General features: G+C 33.4%; 3 protein-coding genes across 6 annotated transcripts; 2 read left to right on the top strand and 1 right to left on the bottom strand.

Moving 5' to 3' along the window:
• Positions 1 to 1,161: 1,161 nt before the first annotated feature.
• LOC108217890 (probable protein S-acyltransferase 19) lies at positions 1,162 to 7,875 on the bottom strand. Its single transcript, XM_064091261.1, has 9 exons — positions 7,594 to 7,875; positions 6,651 to 6,764; positions 5,610 to 5,984; positions 4,157 to 4,225; positions 3,966 to 4,037; positions 3,747 to 3,875; positions 3,565 to 3,645; positions 3,097 to 3,297; positions 1,162 to 2,447 (listed from the first exon to the last, which is right to left on the bottom strand). The coding sequence occupies exons 1-9, from the start codon at positions 7,636 to 7,638 to the stop codon at positions 1,458 to 1,460; spliced, it is 2,076 nt and encodes a 691-aa protein (XP_063947331.1). The 5' UTR covers positions 7,639 to 7,875; the 3' UTR covers positions 1,162 to 1,457.
• Positions 7,876 to 9,590: 1,715 nt separating this feature from the next.
• Positions 9,591 to 15,728, top strand: LOC108218847 (protein FAR-RED ELONGATED HYPOCOTYL 3). Of its 2 annotated transcripts, XM_017391975.2 has the most exons (9): positions 9,593 to 9,782; positions 10,213 to 10,260; positions 12,298 to 14,523; positions 14,602 to 14,658; positions 14,827 to 14,886; positions 14,969 to 15,034; positions 15,157 to 15,225; positions 15,311 to 15,358; positions 15,445 to 15,728. In XM_017391975.2, the coding sequence occupies exons 3-9, from the start codon at positions 12,346 to 12,348 to the stop codon at positions 15,493 to 15,495; spliced, it is 2,529 nt and encodes an 842-aa protein (XP_017247464.1). In that variant the 5' UTR covers positions 9,593 to 9,782; positions 10,213 to 10,260; positions 12,298 to 12,345; the 3' UTR covers positions 15,496 to 15,728. The 2 variants fall into 2 exon arrangements, with proteins under 2 accessions (XP_017247465.1, XP_017247464.1); XM_017391976.2 differs by lacking the exon at positions 10,213 to 10,260 and having other exon boundaries at positions 9,591 to 9,782.
• A 779-nt stretch (positions 15,729 to 16,507) lies between these two features.
• LOC108219546 (protein FAR1-RELATED SEQUENCE 2) lies at positions 16,508 to 20,552 on the top strand. Of its 3 annotated transcripts, none has more exons than XM_064091925.1 (9): positions 16,509 to 16,722; positions 17,205 to 19,235; positions 19,327 to 19,383; positions 19,520 to 19,585; positions 19,668 to 19,733; positions 19,862 to 19,900; positions 20,004 to 20,063; positions 20,164 to 20,232; positions 20,323 to 20,552. In XM_064091925.1, the coding sequence occupies exons 2-9, from the start codon at positions 17,244 to 17,246 to the stop codon at positions 20,377 to 20,379; spliced, it is 2,406 nt and encodes an 801-aa protein (XP_063947995.1). In that variant the 5' UTR covers positions 16,509 to 16,722; positions 17,205 to 17,243; the 3' UTR covers positions 20,380 to 20,552. The 3 variants fall into 3 exon arrangements, 2 of the variants coding, with proteins under 2 accessions (XP_063947995.1, XP_017248532.1); XM_017393043.2 differs by having other exon boundaries at positions 17,052 to 19,235; XR_010291304.1 differs by lacking the exons at positions 19,862 to 19,900; positions 20,004 to 20,063; positions 20,164 to 20,232; positions 20,323 to 20,552 and having other exon boundaries at positions 16,508 to 16,722; positions 17,052 to 19,235; positions 19,322 to 19,383.
• Positions 20,553 to 21,030: the final 478 nt, after the last annotated feature.

The raw sequence follows: 21,030 nt of genomic DNA, 5'->3' as shown, positions 1-21,030 counted from the left end.
ACTATTACCGCTGTTTACAATTAACCCAATTAAATAAAATTAATAGAAAATTTTAAGTATTTTATAATCATATAAATTAAATCTCATAAATAATTGTAGAATAATAACTTTTCTAAGAAAGGCTTCTTAATTTATCATTAGCATAATTTTTAGGAGTTAAGAAGCAAAATTCCTCTTAAAAATTAAAATATTAAATGAAAATGAGGATAAATATGAAACTTGCGTGTCACATTAAAATAAATAAACTTATTAAAAAAGTATAGAAAGCTCACCTCGAAGGAATAAATAAAAAAAAACAAGGGGAGAAGGAGAAAGGCATCTTTTTTGATAAAAGAAAAGAAATTTGTTAAAAACAAAACAATATATAAAGGGTTGATCCATGAATGAGCAGGCGGGCTCTAACGTGAGAACTGAGACAATGAAGAAAGTGACAGCGTGTTTGTCTTATTTTATATTTTTCTTTCAAATCTATAAAATTTTAAGTAATCGATTCGCATAGGAATGCTCGCCCAAACTCACCCTGACTTTTGTCATCTTTATGACTTTATCTTCATCATCTTTTTTATTACAAAAATTAGGTTTGAGCATAATATAATTGTTCCAATTTTGAAGAAAACATATTTACAAGTTTTGTTCATATATTTTCAATACAATGTTTTAAATGGGAATGATCGGGTAAGAGATTTATATGCATATACACATGACATTTATGTAATTTTAAAGATTATAGAGAATAATTATAAATGTATCTAGTTAAGGAACATATTTTTCTTTCAAAATTTATATTTTAAAAATCAAATTCAAAATCATAAATAATTATTAGATCATTGATTTATATTTTTAAAACTATATTTACACTACATATAATTATTGAATCCATATGACCAACGAAATAAATATGAATATACATTTGATTTTAGGGGTTTTCTCATAAATACCTAAATCCAAAATTGTTTTTACAAAAATACTACATCTTTTAATTATTTTTCAAAAATACCAAAATTTTGAAAATCTTATTCTCAATTTTGAATATGTACTATATGAACTTCCTTGTACTATGAATCTATATTATAAACTTCCTTATGATATTACCTAAAATAACTTTTCTGTAATATTAAAATTGAAATATTAAATTTTAAATATAAATTATTAGAATAAACATATTATAATTATTAGATTTAATATTAAAAAATATATATTAAAATAGGTCTGATAGCTAAATAGGTATTTTCTTTTGTAGTTGTGTATCACTTGAGATGTACAGGGTGGAACACTATAATATTCTATCCGTCTATCCTGGCAACAAGAATAAACCTCGTAAACTATTTTGAACCATATTACACGAGGGTTGCAATCGACCCTCTGTGTTTCTTGGGCTCCAAAAAGATACAGCCAGGGGCCATATGTACAAGTACAAGTTAACTACTCTGGACTAGGTCTCGTGGATGAAATTTCTGCTAGGAACCCTCCGGGATTGTGACAGGAAGTTGCTTTGAGGACGGATCGCTTTTGGATTCTGGAGAAGAGTTGTCTTGTGAACTTGAACCCATTTTATTTCTTATACTATCTCTAATGGGGTGATTGAAGAAAGGTCCTCCGAAGAAAATAGATTCTCCAGTGTGCCTAAGCTTTTCTGATTTCTCAGTCTCAGGCTTAACCCGATGAGGCAGAGGTTCTTGAAGCGAAAATGCAGGACTTCTATCAGGATTGCCAGATGCTCCTGTCTGCAAGGATGATCTGGTCTGAGTGTCTGTAGCTGATACAGGCACCGACATGTACCTTCCTGCTTCTTGGTCCCATGCAACAGACACCTTTTCAAAGTCTCTATTCAGAGAAGCTGACCGAGCTTGAGCAGGAGATGACATTGGTGGAGCAGTACTACCTTCTATAATCTGATTTTGACCTGCTACAGAAGTATGGATTAATGGACTTTGGTTACTCGCGGAAGTGGTTTTCAAAGCTAAAGACTGGTCATGGATACGGGGGCTCAAATCATGCGACTGTGGGATAGGGCTTAGAGCAACAGACTCGTGAACATCACTCGGACTACTGAAGCTACTTGCACTCTGACTGCCTAATTCATACTCATCCCTGCAACCTTGGCTTAAAGGGAAAGAGTTCCGTGAAGAAGATAATAGCCCATCATTGTTTGTGTCTTTATTTGGACCTATGTCAACACTAAAACTGCTTCTGACACTCACACTTTCACTGGAGCTCAGTTCAGCATCTGCTGAACCATGGTTATTTACAGGACGCAGTACAGAAGATGATGCCCTTGCTTTCTCTGCTACTTTTACAGCCTTATCTGAATCCAGTTTCGCAAGCTTCCAGGCACTGATTCGAACAGGTTTTTTGAGCACCTGGTTTCTCTTCTCTGTAGATCCCACTGGTTCCTGATTAACTGTTGATGCTATTATTCCAGGATCCATTTGAGGTGCAACTTCTTCCTGAATTATCCAGTTTTTTCAAAAAAAATTGCACATACAACTTGACTATGAGTTTCTATTTTCATTTTGCATAAGCATAAATACTCAAAAAATATTAAGGAGTTCAAAGCGACTCGGCTTGAGTTCTATGTACATATCCGTGGAACCTAACACCTGCATTTTGGAATTCTAAACTATTGAAAAATGTAGGAAATTAATTTATTGTGACAAAAATAGAAAGAAACAAATACTTAAAATGAACCACATTTTTCCATCTTATTTTTACCGAGGAATCAGGTCTCTAGTGGTAGGCAAGTACTTAAGAAACTTCAACATTTTTAAGAGAACCTTGTTATTTGTACATTGATTACTATGACAATTCTATGAGAATTCAAGTCATAGCAGCAGCAATCTCTGTGCAAACAAACTCAAATGAAACTTTTCTTTTCAGTGAGCATACTATCAAATCATTTCTCAAGTAATTTTTGACACTAGTGGATGTAAATGTCACTACTGCGTAATTTAGGGGAAAAAAGAGTCACTATTGAGCATTTTCTTTCAAGAATTGTAGCTTAGAAGGGAAATATTCTGTCATAAACAAAGCGTAAAGTTACAGATGGTATTGTAAATTTGTAATTGAATCAATAATACAATCGAGTTAGACATTTACCTGGTAATCCACTAACACTCTAGGAGGAGTGCACCATGCCCCCTTGTAGTGAAGACCTAAGGAACTTCCAACACTGTAGCCAGTTGTAGCAGACCCACTTGGGGAATACAAGATGTTTGCAAATTGCTCATCAACACGTGTTCCTGGAGGAGCCTCATTTTTTTCCCTCATAGCCACCACATACTCATAGGTTGTAATACCCTAATCAAAGGAAACCGAGAAAAAAACCAAAAGCAGAATACATCTTCAAGTTAATTATAATTAAAAATAAATAAAAATGCTTCAGTTCCTTTTGAAAAAATATAGATGGTTCCCGTTGTTGTCTGGAGAGTTTCTTTTTAGTTTAAAAGTCCATGGCTTTGGCACCTTATAATGAAACATTCATATTGCATTCGCAATTTCCAACCATTTATAAAAATGTGAATAGAACATGTAAAAGGTATAACTATGACCAGAAAGGAAACTAACCTTTCTAATAAGTATCATGTGAAAACACAAAAGTTCACCCAGCGGTAGACATGCTACCAAAGAGACTACCGTAAATACAGCCTGTTAAAGGATTATAACACTATTAAGGAACAAGGGCTCAGTTTCATATTAATACAGAACAGAGTTTGTCAAAAAGCAGCCAAGACAATATATGAACATACCACAACAGCTGCAAATGGGGCACGAGAGAAACGATTTCCTAGTTTGTCATTTATGTCAGCCTCCATACTCTGCCTGCTGACAAAGCAACGAACTAAAACAGCAATGCCAACTACAGCCTCAATAGCTAACTGTAATAGGAGGAGACAAAAGAGAAATGAATAATTGATATTTTAAAGCCTTGTTTTGCAACACACTTGTTAGTTTGAATCTGAGCATACCCAAAGAACACTAATTGCCATAAGAGAGATAAAAGTAATGTAATTTTTCCGCCCAACACAGTTGTTGAGCCACTGCATTCAGTAATAAACGGAGTTAATATATATTGTTTCACAAACTGAAAAAGTTAGGCCCAAGTTATAAGAATTATAATATGCATTCAGCACTTCAGCATAGATCAGAAGAAGTATACCCGGCAGTGGTGATCAAATCCATCCACACACTTGTCACAACTTCTGCAGTGTTTGCTGAATTTGCGCACCTGCATCAGCGGTCATATAGAAATATACCTATAAGATAAAACTACGAATCAAGTACTAACAAGTAACATCTGTAAACAAAAATATGGATTAAAATAACAGAAGGTCATGTCATGTTGAAGTGAGTCTGAAAGCCCTGTGGTGTGCCTTTCGCACACACAAAGGTGGAAGCTTATAAATCAGTCAGCATTTCTGTTTTTTATGTTGCATCTGCGATATTCAAGTGTGAATAAATTCTTGATGATATATACATATATACACACACATATATATATAAACATGTCTGTTGAGGAAATTCCACCCTCAGTACTAACAATCTTAAAATTAGAGTAAAAAGTCATTTATTATTCCCTTATATTCGCAACTGTGGGGGTGTTTGGTTTCGTTTAGAAGAAATTAAAAAAAAAGGGCAGCCAAACACATCCTATAACAAGCTCGCTTGTTCTGATATTTTTTAATAAAATAATACAATTAAGCATAAAAGTTTGCTTCTGGATCTAAACCAAAGCAATAATTCCAGAGGATAGAGCACTGATGATCTTCATAGGTAACAGTTGCGCCAATAAAGTTTTGGCTCTCAATGTTGCGCCAATAAAGTTTTGGCCTCAATGTTCTTAGAAATCAATTAAAAACAATCTAGCAGTTTCATCAGTAGCGTCATATTTTCTCCACACTAATGCTTATATATATCATTTAAGGATATTGTAGCTGATCCGAACATATTAAAAGATTATTCATATGCTTACGATACGTAAAAATTGATTGAAATAATTAACTCTCTGGTAGATTACAAGTAGGAGATGTGGACAAGTGATATGAAGGAGCATTTCACAAACAGAACAGATGATAGGTAGAAGTGTGCTATATCCTTTAGGTGAGATAGATCATATGCCAGTCTTGTAATACCTAAAAACTAGATAAGGTCGACATTTCTGGAAGAACACAACAGATAAAGAAAAGATGGTGGTCACACTTTAACCTCAAGTAAATATGTGTTGTTCCTACACTTAATTTTCAACTCTTAAGCAAGGAATTGTGGTGAAGGGGAGAATCTTATAATAGAGCTGATTAGTTATTGTGGTTTGTGTACTTATATGTATGTTACCTTGGATGCTATTTTAAGCTACTAGTTGTCAATAGATAGGGAGGCTGTAATCATTTTGTTTAACTGATGAATGATTTAAATAATAAGAAACGAATTCTGACCCTATTTAATCTCCCTCCTGCTGAGTCCAAATTACTCTCTTACAGTCTAACCTCTATATTCTCAGTCCAACACCTCTGAATTTTAATTTTTTTTCTATGTAAATTTTTGTTCTAGAGCCAAAATCCGGACATGATAAATGATTTCGATTTGCTTGCTTGTGGAAAATTTAAAAACAATACCTCCGAATCGCATAATGTGCAGAACAAAGCATCTTCACGTGTGCCTTCATACTCCGCTGTCACATTTATGCGACAATCTTCATGTACATACAGTGCACATAATATCCCTCCAGCAGTGCACTCAGTTTTCTTTTTCGAGGCTTCCATCTGATATTCATTTACTTCTATTGATCCTTTTCTTAAGGAGTTATGTGTCGGTATCGGGCTTCTTGAAGCTCTTGATAGAGAAGAATGTACTGCTGTGCTTTTCTCATGGTTTTGCCTTGGCATATTCTTGGCCTGATTCGTCATTACAGAATCAAACCTGAACATAATACCAGGATCTGCAGGATTAATTGCAGTACTCCTAACATAGAGAATGAAAACAAGCAGTGCCTGAAATGAGATAATTATTGTCAAATATATAGAATAAGTTTCTCTGCATACGATAAAAAGGATGTTTCCTCAAAATAAGCTCCTGAAAAAATTAAGAAAAGCTACTGAATACTTTTAATACTGATCATATAGGGCTAGTCATTTTCCAGAATAACTATACGAGGCAGAGCAAGCTAGAAAAATAAAGTTGAGAAAAATAGAAACAATCACAAGTTCACGTATGAGTGACGTAGTTGTCTAATTAACCATGACCAATAATCTAACAATTAGAAAAGTGAAATCCTACTGTTACCTAAAACTGAATAGCCAACATCTCTCTTAAAAATTGCATTATTGTACATTATGTAATGACTTGAGCATATTGTTTCAGGGGGTCTCACACTCACTACTGATAAACTAAAATATGCACGTCTGTGTATGGTCCTATCTAGATGTAATTGATGATATGGAGCATCAATCAAAAGCTATATTAAAATAAAAAATCAGGACATGTTTTCAATTTTGTACGGGAAAGGCACAATACTTAAAGCCACAGTCCCACAGCCCTTATTAATGTTTTTCTTTCCAGATTTTTTCAATGCTTTACCATGTACGAAGTTACGCTTTTTTCTGAAGCCAAGAGAGGAAGGAAGTTATAAAAACGAGAGAAAAAAAAAACTAGCATACCGCTGTAGAATATGTGGCAACCAGAGCATACTCCCAAATGCGGCCACCAAGAAATGGAGCAAAGAAGGTGTAGAATGCAACAACTAACAGGCAAAATACTGTTATCGCAACAATCTATCAAGGTCAAATTTAAAATTAGAGAACATGTTTCAACATTTTGTAAAAACAATGCTTGGCAAAGAAATCAGAACACTAATTTACAAAAAGCAAAAACTCAACAACATCCATCAATGCTTCTACAGCATAGAACTTGTGCTCATTAACACTTGAATCCATGCATTTTTTGATCACATAAATACATTATACATGTCTGCAAATAATAATCTATTACTACAAAAGCCAAAGGTCCCAAAAAAGGATACAAAAGAGTATACTTATCGTGAAATCAAAGCAAAGAATAAGGAGGAAGCGGAAATGCTAGAAACATTCAGTTAAAGCATCACAATTCAACTCTCCACATTCCAAAAAAACAATAAATAGCTGTTGCAAATAAAGAATTTGCATTGATCAGTACAGTGATAAATTCTTTTCCTCGCTATAATTCTTTTTTGACAATCTAGATTAAGGATAAAGTGTTAAAGTATATCCAACTAGTAAGGTTCTGGTTTCCTTTCTCAATTAGCTCCGCAGCTTTGCGAAACAATTGGTTTGTGCAGTGTTGTTTCGACTTGCAACAAAGTAGTGCTCAAGGGAGTATATATCAATGCCTTTATATACAAACAACTTGTCCAGGATCATGGCTTATAACTTATTGTTGTTGATATAGACTCTGTATGCATAAGCGGCATTGAATTGCAGTTCTATTTTGCGGCAACATTAGTCATTTCTTCATCAATTAATACCAAAAAAATTAGAGGTTTATAAACTTCTAGTTGCTTACATAGTGACATAATGTAAGATAATGTAATAATTAATACAGCACGAGAAGAGAAAGAGAGAAAACCTGAAACGTGTGAGCAGGTAGCTGCCACCCATGTTTCCTCACCATTGCTGAAAAGCAATGCACCGTCACGCCCAAATAATTTTTTTTTTTTCGAAATCTAAATAATTATTTACAAGCAGCCAAAATATAAAGTGTTTCTGATGGGGAATAAAAAAAAGAGTGATTTCATAATGTGGGTTGAGTGAATCAGGATGGTTGCATGTATTTACGTGAGCGAATATTGACAGAAATTGAGAGAATGAATTGAAGAAGAAGAGAGGAGGAGAATGAGAAAAGTGATGCAAAGTGGGGAGAACAAAATAGCGACAACAAAGTACTGCGAATACATGTTCCAAAGTTGCTCGATGATTGTCGATTTTTTTTCGATTTTTTCCCTTTTCCCATTTTTGAGAGAATGATTGTTCATGATCACGACAAATTATTTAATTTACTTAAATATATAAAACATGAAGAAATTGTTAAAAAAATTCCAACACCAATAATGTATCATTTAACTTATAAATATAGTCAGCTTTAGGATATTTGCTATATTTTTCCGGATTCTTGTATGGGATAATATTGAAATAAAAATTATGACATAGAAATAAAAATTAAAGATAATTAAATTAATTTTAAAGCACTTCTTTATTTTTATAATATATTTTGGTTTGATAGGAATGAAATCACATCAATATCATCGTTATATTATATTTATTAAAGATAAAAATTTTTGAAAAATATATATCATCTGATCACTAACAATTCTTGTTATATAAAAATATATTTTAGTAAGATTCAACCCAAATAAAAATAGGGTTAGTTATCAAGTTGGTCATTGAAATGAACTTAATGTATCAAATTGGTCACTGAACTCAAAACGGTATCAAGATGATTGGCCATAAATATCAAACAAGTATTTTGAAATATAAGTTCAAGCAGGAAAAAAATATTATTTATAAAGTTTTACACATTATTTTTGAATGTTACCAAAACCAAGTAAAAGGTTATGACTTCTAATATTTATGATAATATATTTAGATTTTATCAAGTTTATTATTTTAAATACCAGAAGTTATAAGTTTTAGTTGGTTGGGGTAACATTTAAAAATAATTTGTAAAACTTTATTTCAAGGTATTTGTTTCATATTTCAAGGTACTTGTTTGATATTTTTGGTGACTTTAGTGATCATGTTGATACCGTTTTGAGTTCAATGACCAACTTGATACATTAAGCCCATTTTAGTGAACGATTTGATAATTAACCCAACAAAAATATATTGAAAATGATAACTTAAATACAAACTTATTTATATATAATGTTAATTTAACAAATTTGATTATTTATATTTAGACCTGTTTTAATAAATTTAACTAAAACATATTAGTCCAAACAAATTAATAAAATTATTTATATTTATTTAAATTACAAAAAAAAATTCTAGCTAAAAGAAAAACTACACGCCTCTAGTATAAAACTAAATAAAGTAATCATTAAATACTAAAAAATATACGTTGAAATATTAAAATATAAAGTAGATATTATAAATCCCTATCTCACGTAAAATGTTCTTACCGGGTATATCGGTTTTTAAAATATATTTTATCAATTTATTATGTATTATAATGAAATATAATCAGTTAATAAAATTAGATACATAGTTTTTATAAAAATTGTCCCCAGATAACTGTTGTTTTAACTTTTTTCACATAATTTGAATAAAAATTTATCATTTATATTTTTTATTCATAAAAAAATTGAAAAATAATATGTACATCTTAAATTATGTGTAATAAGTTAAAATGAAATTTATTTTGAGACAGAGAGTACATTATTATTTTGAGTACATTTATATCTGTTTTAGCAAGTTCGTTTATGAAGAAGTAGCTAGATCTATAAATCGGGGATCACATTAAGTTTAATAAATATAGTTCCGCTGTTGGGTCCAGGAAATTTTAATTTTTGTTTAAATAATATTCAGTTTTTTAACATAAAAGGCCAAATTGTAGGAGAGGATAACAGGAAAGCACAGATGGGGGCGTGTGAGTGACACGTAGTGAGACACACAGCAAGCGAGTGAAAGGGTGTTATTACAAAACTAAGGAGCGTTCGTGTATTGAAACCCTAATTAGCATACATACATTTGGGGGAAAAGCCGTCACTCGCCGGATCACATCGCGTGGCAGAACGATTGCGGAAAATACTTGTTTTGGTAATACACCCCCCTCTCCCCCACTCTCTCTATATCTCCTTTGACTCTTTCAAAACCTCTCTCTCTCTCTCTCTCTCTCTCTCTCTCTCTCTCTCTCTCTCTTCTCTGTAATATCACACAATTCACACACACAAGTGTAATTTGAGTATGAGTAATTTGTGACTTGGGTTGTCTAAAGTTTCTATCTTTTTGACACCCTTTGTTTATAACTGTGAATTGTTCTTTGATTTTTATGGAATTAAAGATTTTACTTTTTGATCACTTGGTTTAGGTTATAATGATTTACAAGCTTAATATGCAAGTGTTATTGACCTGTGTAGCTGGTAGTTCGTTCAATTACGGTCTAACAGAAAGTACTACTATGTTCCGAATCATTGATTTGTATGTAATTGCCTTGTTCGAACTAATTAATATGTGTTTATGGCTTCAGAGGTGGAAGGAAAACAAGTGGAAGAGAGTAGTTAATCAAGGTGACAAGGTACATGGCATTGATTTTCTGCCTTAAAAAACCATAACCAAGTGTAAAGCAAATATAGTAATTGCGGTGGGAATACCAGTGGTATTGCAGATTATTGGTTTTGTTCTAGTGTGTGCAGCATTCGAACTCCTCTTTTGCTACCTTTTTACCTAAAAAATATCTGAACAATTTCACACGGCTTTATGTTACAAGTTCTTAGTATGTGGGAGGACCAGTAAATATACCAGTGGTCTTTAACCAAAGAATATGAGTTCATAAGAACTCATGTGGTGGATTTTGTCAAGTACTAAAGTCAGCCTATTGGGGTAGGTTTTTGCTGTACCATTTGTATCATGTTTAGATGTCATAAAGTAAATTTACGTCATAAGTGGGCTAGGCTGCCCTTAGTATCTTTTGACTATGTTGTGTTACAGTTCAGATGCAAACATGGAATTGAGGTTGGAGTGTCGAAACTTAAAGTTCATACACCGGAGGACTTAAAATACCTCATAGATCTTGTTCCACCGGGGAATGGTCTGTCATCCTTTTTTATACCTCCAGGACCAGACATTTGTTTCAATTAGGAAGTATATGATAAATGTGTATATGTCTATTAATGACGGTATCTATCTTTCGCGCGCACCTCTGTTTAATTCTACATGCCAGATGGTCAAATGCTTAGATCAGCTTTCGCCTTTCTGGTCGTGATCGGCCCAGGAGATATTGTTCGAAATTTATTATTTGTAATTTAATTTTTAACATCATTTTGTTAGTGCTTTAGTATTAATGAATTGAAGTTTGATTAAAATATAAACCGATTGATTATATTTTTTCTTGAAAATTTAGCTTTTACAGTTTTTTTATTGTAAATCAGTATTATAAACAATAAACATTTTTATCACATCTATTTGTAAATATTTCTCTAATGTTAATATGTGATTATGTGATCATGTGTTTTTCGATTAATTTTAAGTCATATTTTTCATCTTGCACAAGGAAAAAAATATTATTTATCATGTATTGGCTTCCTTTGTTCTAGAGTAGACACCATTAAAGTTAAAAAGGGTTACATGATGGTTCGTGTTTGTTTTAAAGTAGAACATATTAGAGTTAAGAAGAGTTATATGATGGCTCGTGTTTGTTTTAGAGTAGAACACATTATAATTAAGAAGAGACTCGCTGATTTGTCTCTCATTATTTATATAATTGTTTATATTTTTTCAAGAGATAACATGTGTAAAGCACAAGCGAATATATAATACAAAATTGTATATTTATAATATGAATTTAAACGTCATTATTTTTTTTAAATAGAAAACTGTAGTGTAGTGAAATTTGATTAAATATTATTGGCAAATTAATTATGTTTTCTTTTATAGATTTAGCTTTTACAATATTTATCTATATATTGTAAATGGTAGTAGAAATAATATATAGTTTTATCATATATTTTTAAGTATTTTTAATATCAATATATTTTATTGATAGTATTTTTTTTCTATTTTTTTAACTAATTATAAATCATATTTTTAATTTCTTTGTTTATAAGAATAAGAAAGTTATTTATCTTGTATCAGTTATATGATAACTTCGTGTTTTTCTTGTAGGAGAAGACATTAGAGTTAAGAAGATTCATGCTTATTTCTATAAATTCTTTATTTGATTTTTAGTTTCTCTTGAAGTAGAATAAATCTATTTATAAGTATATTTTAATATTAATATATGTTATTTTAATATTAATATATGTTATTCATAGAATTCATGATGGGTATCTGTCGTACATAAAATTATTAGTCTTAACTCTACTGATAGAACTAGCGACTTGATCACCTCATTGTTTAGATGGACAAATCTTGATCTGTATATTTGCGACCCATGGTTCTATATGTTTCCAGTAATTGTTTAAATCAGACAGGCCTTCCATGATCAAGTATGTAGATTCAGGTCAAGATTTAATTATAATTGGGTTTTATACATCATATTAATAATTTTTTTTTTATTTTATCATTATTTGTGATTAAGTGATATATAGTTGCCCACACCTTTTCTACATTTCAGGCATCGTCTGGAAAGGAGTGAGTGGGAAACAATTCCTTTTTTCTCGTAATGGATATAGATCTTAGGTTACCTTCTGGTGAATATGAAAAGGAACAAGAAGAAGAAGAAGAGGAAGAGGAAGAAGATGAGCCAAATGGACTTGTTAAAATATTGAGTGAAGAAGATAAATTACAGAGTGCAGGACTGAGTAGCACTATGGTGCTCGTGGAAGATGATGCAAGCATGAATTCTAATGCCGTGGATGTTTTTGATGGTAACGAAGATTCAAATTTGGAGCCACTTGCTGGAATGGAATTTGGGTCTCATGGGGAAGCATACTCTTTTTATCAAGAATATGCCAGGTCCATGGGTTTCAATACTGCGATACAAAATAGCCGTCGTTCGAAGACATCAAGAGAATTTATTGATGCAAAATTTGCATGTTCCAGATACGGCACAAAGCGTGAGTATGACAAATCATATAATAAACAACGAAGTCGGCAAGGAAACAAGCAAGATCCAGAAAATTCATCGAGCCGAAGATTGTGTTCAAAGACAGACTGCAAAGCCAGTATGCACGTAAAGAGAAGATCCGATGGGAAATGGATTATACATAGATTCGTGAAAGAACACAATCATGAACTTTTACCTGCCCAGGCCATTAGTGAACAAACTAGAAAGATGTATGCTGCAATGGCAAGACAATTTGCTGAGTATAAGAATGTTGTTGGTCTCAGGAATGACTCTAAAAGTCCATTTGATAAAGGTCTTAGTTTGGCACTCGAATCAGGAGATGCAAACTTCTTACTAGACTTCTGTGTGCAGATGCAGACTATGAATTCCAATTTTTTCTATGCAATAGAAGTGAACAAAGAGCAACGTCTAAAGAATGTGTTATGGGTTGATGCCAAAAGTAGGCATGATTACACCAATTTCTGTGATGTTGTTTCTTTTGACACAACCTATTTCCGAAACAGTTATAAAATGCCTCTAGCTCTTTTCGTCGGGGTTAATCAGCACTATCAATTCATGTTGCTCGGATGTGTACTGCTGTCTGATGAAAGTTCAACCACATTGTCATGGGTGATGCGTACATGGTTAAAAGCAATGGGTGGACAGGCTCCAAAGTATATAATTACTGACCAAGACAGATCCCTGAAGTCAGTTATATCTGAGGTTTTCCCATCTGTTCGTCATTGCTATTTTATGTGGCATATACTGGGGAAGATATCTGAAACTTTAAGTCATGTAATTAAACAGAACGATAAGTTCATGTCAAAACTGTTGAAATGTATTTACAGATCATGGACTGATGAGGAGTTTGACAAAAGGTGGCAGAAGTTTGTGAATGTGTTTGAGCTAAAAGAAAATGATTGGATACATTCACTCTATGATGACCGCAGACAATGGGTGCCAACCTACATGAATGGGGCTTTATTAGCTGGGATGTCTACAGCACAGAGATCTGAGAGTGTGAACTCTTTCTTTGACAAATATGTGCACAAAAAGACCACTCTCCAGGATTTTCTGAAACATTATGAAACCATTTTACAGGACAGGTATGAAGAGGAATCTAAGGCAGATTCTGATACCTGGAACAAGCAGCCTGCATTGAGGTCCCCATCACCATTTGAGAAGCATGCATCTAGCATATACACCTATGCATTGTTCAAAAAATTCCAGTCTGAGGTTTTAGGTGCAGTTGCTTGTATGCCTAGAAATGAGAGGGAGGAAGGAGCAACCACTACTTATAGAATTCATGATCTTGAGAAGCAGCAAGAGTTCATAGTTACTTGTAACAAACTGAGGTCAGAAGTATTTTGTATGTGTCATATGTTTGAATTTAAAGGTTTTCTTTGTAGACATACTCTGCTTGTTCTTCAAATTTGTGGCCTTTCTTCCATACCATCCCAATATGTTCTAAAGCGATGGACGAGAGATGCTAAGATCAGGCATTTAATGGTCGAAGGATCTGAACTGGTGCAGTCACGGGTACAGCGCTACAACAGCTTGTGCCAACGAGCACTGAAGTTGAGTGAAGAAGGGTCTTTATCTCAACAAAGTTATAACATTGCACTTCGTGCACTTGAAGATACCTTTGGAACTTTGAATCTCGACTCCAATAGGGATCTCATGGATGCTGGTACCTCAGGTAATCATGGTCTGCTTATTGAAGACGACAATCAAAGTAGAAGCACAAATACGATCAAAACCAACAGAAAGAAGAATCCGACTAAGAAAAGGAAGGTTAGTAAAAATCAGTGATTGACATAAGCATGTGTGCAATATCATAGGTAATTCAGCTGAAGCCGATATGTTTTGCAGACAAACTTAGAGCCCGACATTATTGGTGTTGGAGCAGAAGACAGCTTGCAAAATCTGGTTTGTGCGCCGAAATTTACATTTTCTATATCTAATTTGTTCAGTTCTACTTGATTAAACTTGAAAGTGATGCTAGCAAATAATGATTGTTGCATTGAACATAACTTGTTTTACGGTCACTTATAAACTTTTAGCACTTGGCGTGACCTTCTAAATATTTTTTTCTAGGAGAAAATGAACTCCAGACCTGTCAACCTGGATAGCTATTTTGGAACTCAACAAGGCATGGTATGAATGTTATAATTGATAATTTATTTTGTGTTATTATTGGTAATAAACTTTTTCTTCAACTAGGATTGTTCTTTTGCAGGTGCCTTTAAACTTAATGGGTCCATCACGTGATAACTATTATGGACAACAGAATATTCAGGGGCTGGTACATATCATTACAGTATTATATAAAATATATAGAATAAATACAGACAATATATTTTTTTCACAATCAAAGACAATTCTAGTAAATGTCTTTTAACTTGATTCTTTGTTTCTCTTACTTAGGGACAACTGAATAGCATTGCACCAAATCACGACGGATACTATGGAAACCAGACAAACATACATCAGATGGTACATTATAATTAGGGTATCAAGTATTTATTTTTCTATTAGAATTATGCTTTGATATCACAAAATATCTGATCTTTACTTGCAGGGGCAGATGGAGTTTTTCAGACCAGCATCTTTTACATATCCCCTTCGGGTTAGTGTTATAAACAACTGTTCTGGACTAGATATATAAATCTCATCAAGTTTCTCTGTATAAAGTGATTTTACTATGTTTTGCAGGATGAAGCCAATATACGAGCAGCACATGATGGCGGATCAAGACAGCCATGATACAGTTCCCCGGCTTGGTATAGATACTAGGTGCACCGGGCTCAAGAATGCAGACAGATTTTTTTTAATGTTTTATATTTTTGAAAACAGCTTCATACATCTTCATATATCTGTAATTCTGTATTGAAACTAAATTTAGTTTTGTGTACCAAATGTACTATGATACACAGAGGATGACCAATGATGTCGGCTTCTTTGAGTTTTATCTAATATTATCGGTTTTCTAGAAATAAGAGTTTATAGGTACATATAAACATTTTTACGAAAAAGACTTTCTCAATATTTTTTTGAAAGTATATATTTTTATGTAGTTTTTCTTTTTTAAATTAAGTCTTTATTTTGATAAGGAATTTATTGTTTTGGTCAAACAGCCGCACGATATAACAGTCTGAAGCTGCGGAATGTTCCGTGATCCGTCCGACGCGGAGACGGAGATAACTCTCAGGCAGATCGCATTTTTTTAATAACAAAATACTTTCACTTATTATTCCCCGCACAGAAATATATCGGCTATTCCGAATGCATGAATTTGATGGAAAGCTATCAGTTAAAAAAGTATTATATATTCAAGTTTAAATTTAGCTATGGTTGTGATTAATTAAATATTAATCAGATATTATCTTTCAGTATTATATTACATGTTTATTACAAATGACATCATTTATGCCAAGGGCAAATAAATATGAAGACTATAAATTTATTATGACCCTATTTGGAAATTGCGGATCGAATTAGCTGTTTTGACTAGCTGATTGAATCAGATGTTTTGACCAATGGATTGAATTAGCTGTTTTTCGTAAAATTGTTTGATAAATAGCTGATTGATTAGTTTTTTTTGACATAAATCAAAACGGCTAATCCAAAAAACTCTTCAAAGTAGCTTTTTCAAAATTAGTTTTTTGGATCCAAACATCTATTTCAATCTGCTAACTACCAAACACGGCTTATTTTAGTGGTCAAACCTCTAAAATACCTAAAACTTTTAATTTTGCCCCAAACTTCTAATCTCCAAATGTTTTGGTTTATTTTGTGTGTGATTTTTCAGTCTAACTGAAGTGATCTTTCACCTGAGAAAAAGGAATTTCGTTTCCTGTCTATCCTTTTCATTTCAAGTCGAGTCTTGATGCTGCTGCTTCTCCAGATCCATCTATAGCATTACAGCGACTCATTATTCTGCTCAACAACACCCTTGTTACTTGCCTTTTGTTTTTGCTTTACAATTAGCAGGTACCTCTCTCTCTCTCTCTCTCTCTCTCTCTCTCATGTCTTTTCTTTTTAATTGATTAAGTTAGGGAAATTTTACTCTGCTATGGCTGTTTATTTTTATTACAACCGGCAAGTTAAGAAAAACCAAATTATGCAAAATCGTAGATTTTATTATGTGTTGTCCTGTTATATGTACGGAAAAGTTTAGTTGTTCAGAATTTGAATATGCTCATGTAATTTGGGGCTGAAATAACGGAGTGCTGTATTATGAGATAAATCTATGTAAAGTGCTTGCTTCAAGTTTTGATACTATTTTACCTCACATTTTTTTTTTATTTGGTGTGTTGCAGTTTCACAAATGTGTTTATTGCACTTAGTTTGCCGCCTCAAGTCGGTTTCTAATCGATCATGTCACTGGTCAAATTTCTTAGCTTGTAAAGGTGGAGAGTCTGTTTATTAAGAAAAACGTGATGGAGATTGATCTTGAACATCCGTCTGTACAGGGAGGAAAATTAGACAGGATATTAGATACAAGCACTTTCATGCTTGCTGAGGAAGTGGATACGAATTATTCTAGAAATACTGGACCTGTTCTTGGAAACTCTGCTGGAAATGAGGCTGAAAACATAGTGATGAGAGGCCAAGTATTACAAGCTGACAGTAGTCGGGCTAACATAAATGAGCCCCAATGTGGGTTGGAGTTTGAATCAAAGGAGGCGGCGTATTCTTTTTACAGGGAATATGCCAGGTTGGTGGGATTCGGCATTACTATAAAAGCCAGTCGTCGATCCAAAAAATCAGGAAAGTTCATTGATGTGAAAATTTCATGTTCTAGGTTCGGAAATGAGCGCAAGACAAGTGCAATATCTAGTTTCCGATCATGTCCAAAGACGGATTGCAAGGCAAGCATGTATATAAAAAAACGGAATGACGGGACATGGTTTATATACAGTTTTGTTAAAGAGCATAATCATGAGATTTGCCCTGATAACTTTAGTCATGCCACCAAAGGCAGGAGCGAGCAATCTGGTGTTATTGCGGGTCAAAAGAAAGGGCTTCAGTTATCCTTAGATGAGGATGATGTACAAGTTCTATTTGAATACTTTATGACTTCGCGAGCTGAAAATCCCAATTTCTTGTATGCTATAGATTTGGATCAGGAAAAGCGTATGAGAAATGTGTTTTGGGTTGATGCAAAAGGTAGAAATGACTACAAAAACTTCTCTGACGTAGTCTTTTTTGATATGAATTATGTAAGGCAGAAATATAAGATCCCATTTGCTCCAATTTTTGGTGTAAATCATCACTTCCAGTTCATATTGTTTGGGTGTGCTTTAATTGGGGATGAAACTACGTCTTCATTTCTTTGGTTGATGCGCACTTGGCTTAGAGCAATGAATGGTCAAGCTCCTGCAGTGGTTATTACTGATGAAGACGAGGCATTGAAGGAGGCAACTTCGGAGGTATTTCCAGAAACACACCATTGTTTTTGTCTCTGGCATATACTTAGGAAAATTCCTGAGAACCTTGGTCAGACAGTAAGTAATGTTGAAAATTTTAGTAAGAAATTTAAAAAATGTGCACTTCAGTGTTGGACTGATGAAGAATTTGAAAAAAGATGGCGAAAACTGGTTGGTAGATTTGAACTTAACGAGAATGAGTGGATTCAATCCTTGTATAAAGATCGCAAAAAATGGGTCCCAACTTATATCAGGGACTTTTCTTTGGCTGGACTCTCTACAACTGAACGTTGCGAGAGTATATCCTCTTTCTTTGACAAACAAATAAATGCCGAAATTACATTTAAGGAGTTTATTGATCAGTACAAAGTATTTCTGAATGAGAGGTATGCGGAGGAGGACAAAGCTGATTTCGAAATACTAAAGAAACAGCCCATATTAAGAACCCTGTCGCCTTTTGAGAAACAAATGTCAGTGGTATATACACATGCAATATTCAAAGAATTCCAAGTAGAAGTATTAGAAACAGATTCTTGTAGTATACAAAAGGAAAACCAAGGAAAGACCGTATTAACATGTCTGGTTGATGATTTTGAAGGGACACGGAATTTCTGTGTAAGCTGGAGTGAAGCAGAATCAAGCATTTGTTGTTCATGCCGTTCATTTGAATACAGAGGTTTTCTCTGTAGACACGCATTGATAGTTCTTCAGCTCTCTGGTATATCCAACATACCATCTCAGTATATACTGAAAAGGTGGACGAAGGATGCAAAAAATAATCAGACATTGGATGTTAATTATAAACGGCCTTATTACAGGGTTGAAAGGTTTAATGATCTGTGTAAACTTGCTGCAAAACTGGGTGAAGAAGGAGCCGTGTCTCAGGAAAGCTACAATATTGCATTCTGTGCAGTTGAAGAAGCCTTGAAACATTGTGTGGATGTAAATAATTTTGGTAAGGGTACTTCAGAATCTACCATCCGCAAGCAGGGGCTTTTATACGTCAATGAAGACAATGGAAGGAGCAATATTGGCAAGACGTCTAAAAGGAAAAAAACACAAAAGAAGCAGAAGGTTAGCTAAGGTTAAAAGTGGTGGGAGGATGTTCTTACTTCACTGAAGATTTGAAATGCTTATGTACTTACCATTTTGAAGTTTAGTGTAGGTACGCACTGAAACTGAGTTAATGGCAATTAGGAGACAAGTCGCTGCCAATCAAATGGTTTGTTATCTCTTGATTTTAATTTAACAAAGTTATATTAAAATAATGTTTAACATAGGTTCTTGTTGATAATGACATTCTTGTGACCTTCATGAAAGAATTTTTTTTGATGCGTTTCAGTGTTTTGTGATTATAGGTGTTGGGTGAAAGAGCAAGTAATACGGATATTTCTTATGTTCCTCAACAGGAAATGCAACGGAAGGTATGCCAATAAGAAATTTTTGTACCATCTCTTTTTAAGTTAAAGATATAGATATTGATGTGTTTTTTGCACTTTACTGTAGGGTTTTAGATCTAGAACTCCAAATTTTGATGGCTATTTAAGTTCCCAACCGACTGCTGAAGGAGAGGTACCTCTTCTATTATTTGAACACCTCACGAAGCCTAGATTAATATTCATCTTCCATTTAACTGCTGTTTAGTCTCTCTAATATAGAAATCATTATAGAAAGAGATGAACTTGATAACTTTGATGCAGGATGGGCATTACACCAACCAACAGGGCATGCATGGACTGGTATATGATAAACTATACTGATCTGGTGTATGCTGACAGCCTGACACTAATGAATTATGACTTGTGAATTTAATTTATTTTTTTATTTTGCAATTGGGAACAGTTAAATACAATTACATCTCGATTTGGTCAGTTCAGTGCTCATCAGACCCTGCATGCACTGGTAATGAGGGTTTGATGGCTGTCTCTTTCAAAAAGTTTTGCTTTGTTTTGTTGTATATATGAACGACATTTGACACTCGGATTGGAATCCTGAGCTGCAGGGACAGGTCAGTTCCACAGCACCAACTGTGCACGGGCATTTTGGCTTTCAGGATAGCCTTCATGATATGGTATGATATGACATTAAGCAGTGGAGTGTATATCAATGTTTTGATATTCACTGGAGAGCTATGAAACTTGTTTGTGGTCATTATCTGCAGGAAGAAACTGTGAATAGTGCTTCGAATTACTTGCAAGGGAAGCATATATTTAGGTAGGCTTGAGATTGAGCTGATAACAGATTCAGGAGCTTCTGACCCTTTGCTTATTATTAATATGATACATTTTTTGTTGAAACTTTCTTGTTGTGTATATCTCTGTTTAGCCTTAGTGCTTGTGTCATTGTAATTTGGAGCTTCTTACTACTTGCTATGGGTTTATTTTGCTTGAATATGGTGCTTTATAATGAGTATAATGATTTTTCAGAATAATATTTTTGTTATCTTGATTATATCATAAATTCCTGAAGTTGGATTCAAAAATTATATAATCCATGAAAATTAATTTTTAGAATGGTGATTATTTAACAATCATAGTGTTATCTTTTTCTCTTTTTTTTTATCAGTAGACATTTTCACATTTGTACGGAAATACAATCCCAGTGGAAAGATTTCCTTCTTTCAAAAGAAATTTTTTGAAAAAATTTCGTAACCGATCGCATGAAAAGATGTCTTAGTAAGTTTAGATAAAAATCTTACTGATCGAATAGAAAACGTCGAAGTAACAATTATAATATTATTATAATGCACAAAATGAAGAAGAAAGGTGCTTAAGAGATTTTGATGAAAATTTTATTTGATTTCGGAAAGTTATTAATATATTAATTATAGTTTCCAATAATTTGGAATTTATTATATGTTATCTAAATT

Source organism: Daucus carota, chromosome 4, assembly GCF_001625215.2.
Source record: "Daucus carota subsp. sativus chromosome 4, DH1 v3.0, whole genome shotgun sequence".
Lineage (NCBI taxonomy): Eukaryota > Viridiplantae > Streptophyta > Magnoliopsida > Apiales > Apiaceae > Daucus > Daucus carota.
The sequence above is the reverse complement of the archived record's forward strand: the minus strand, read 5'-3'. Positions and strand labels throughout refer to the sequence as shown.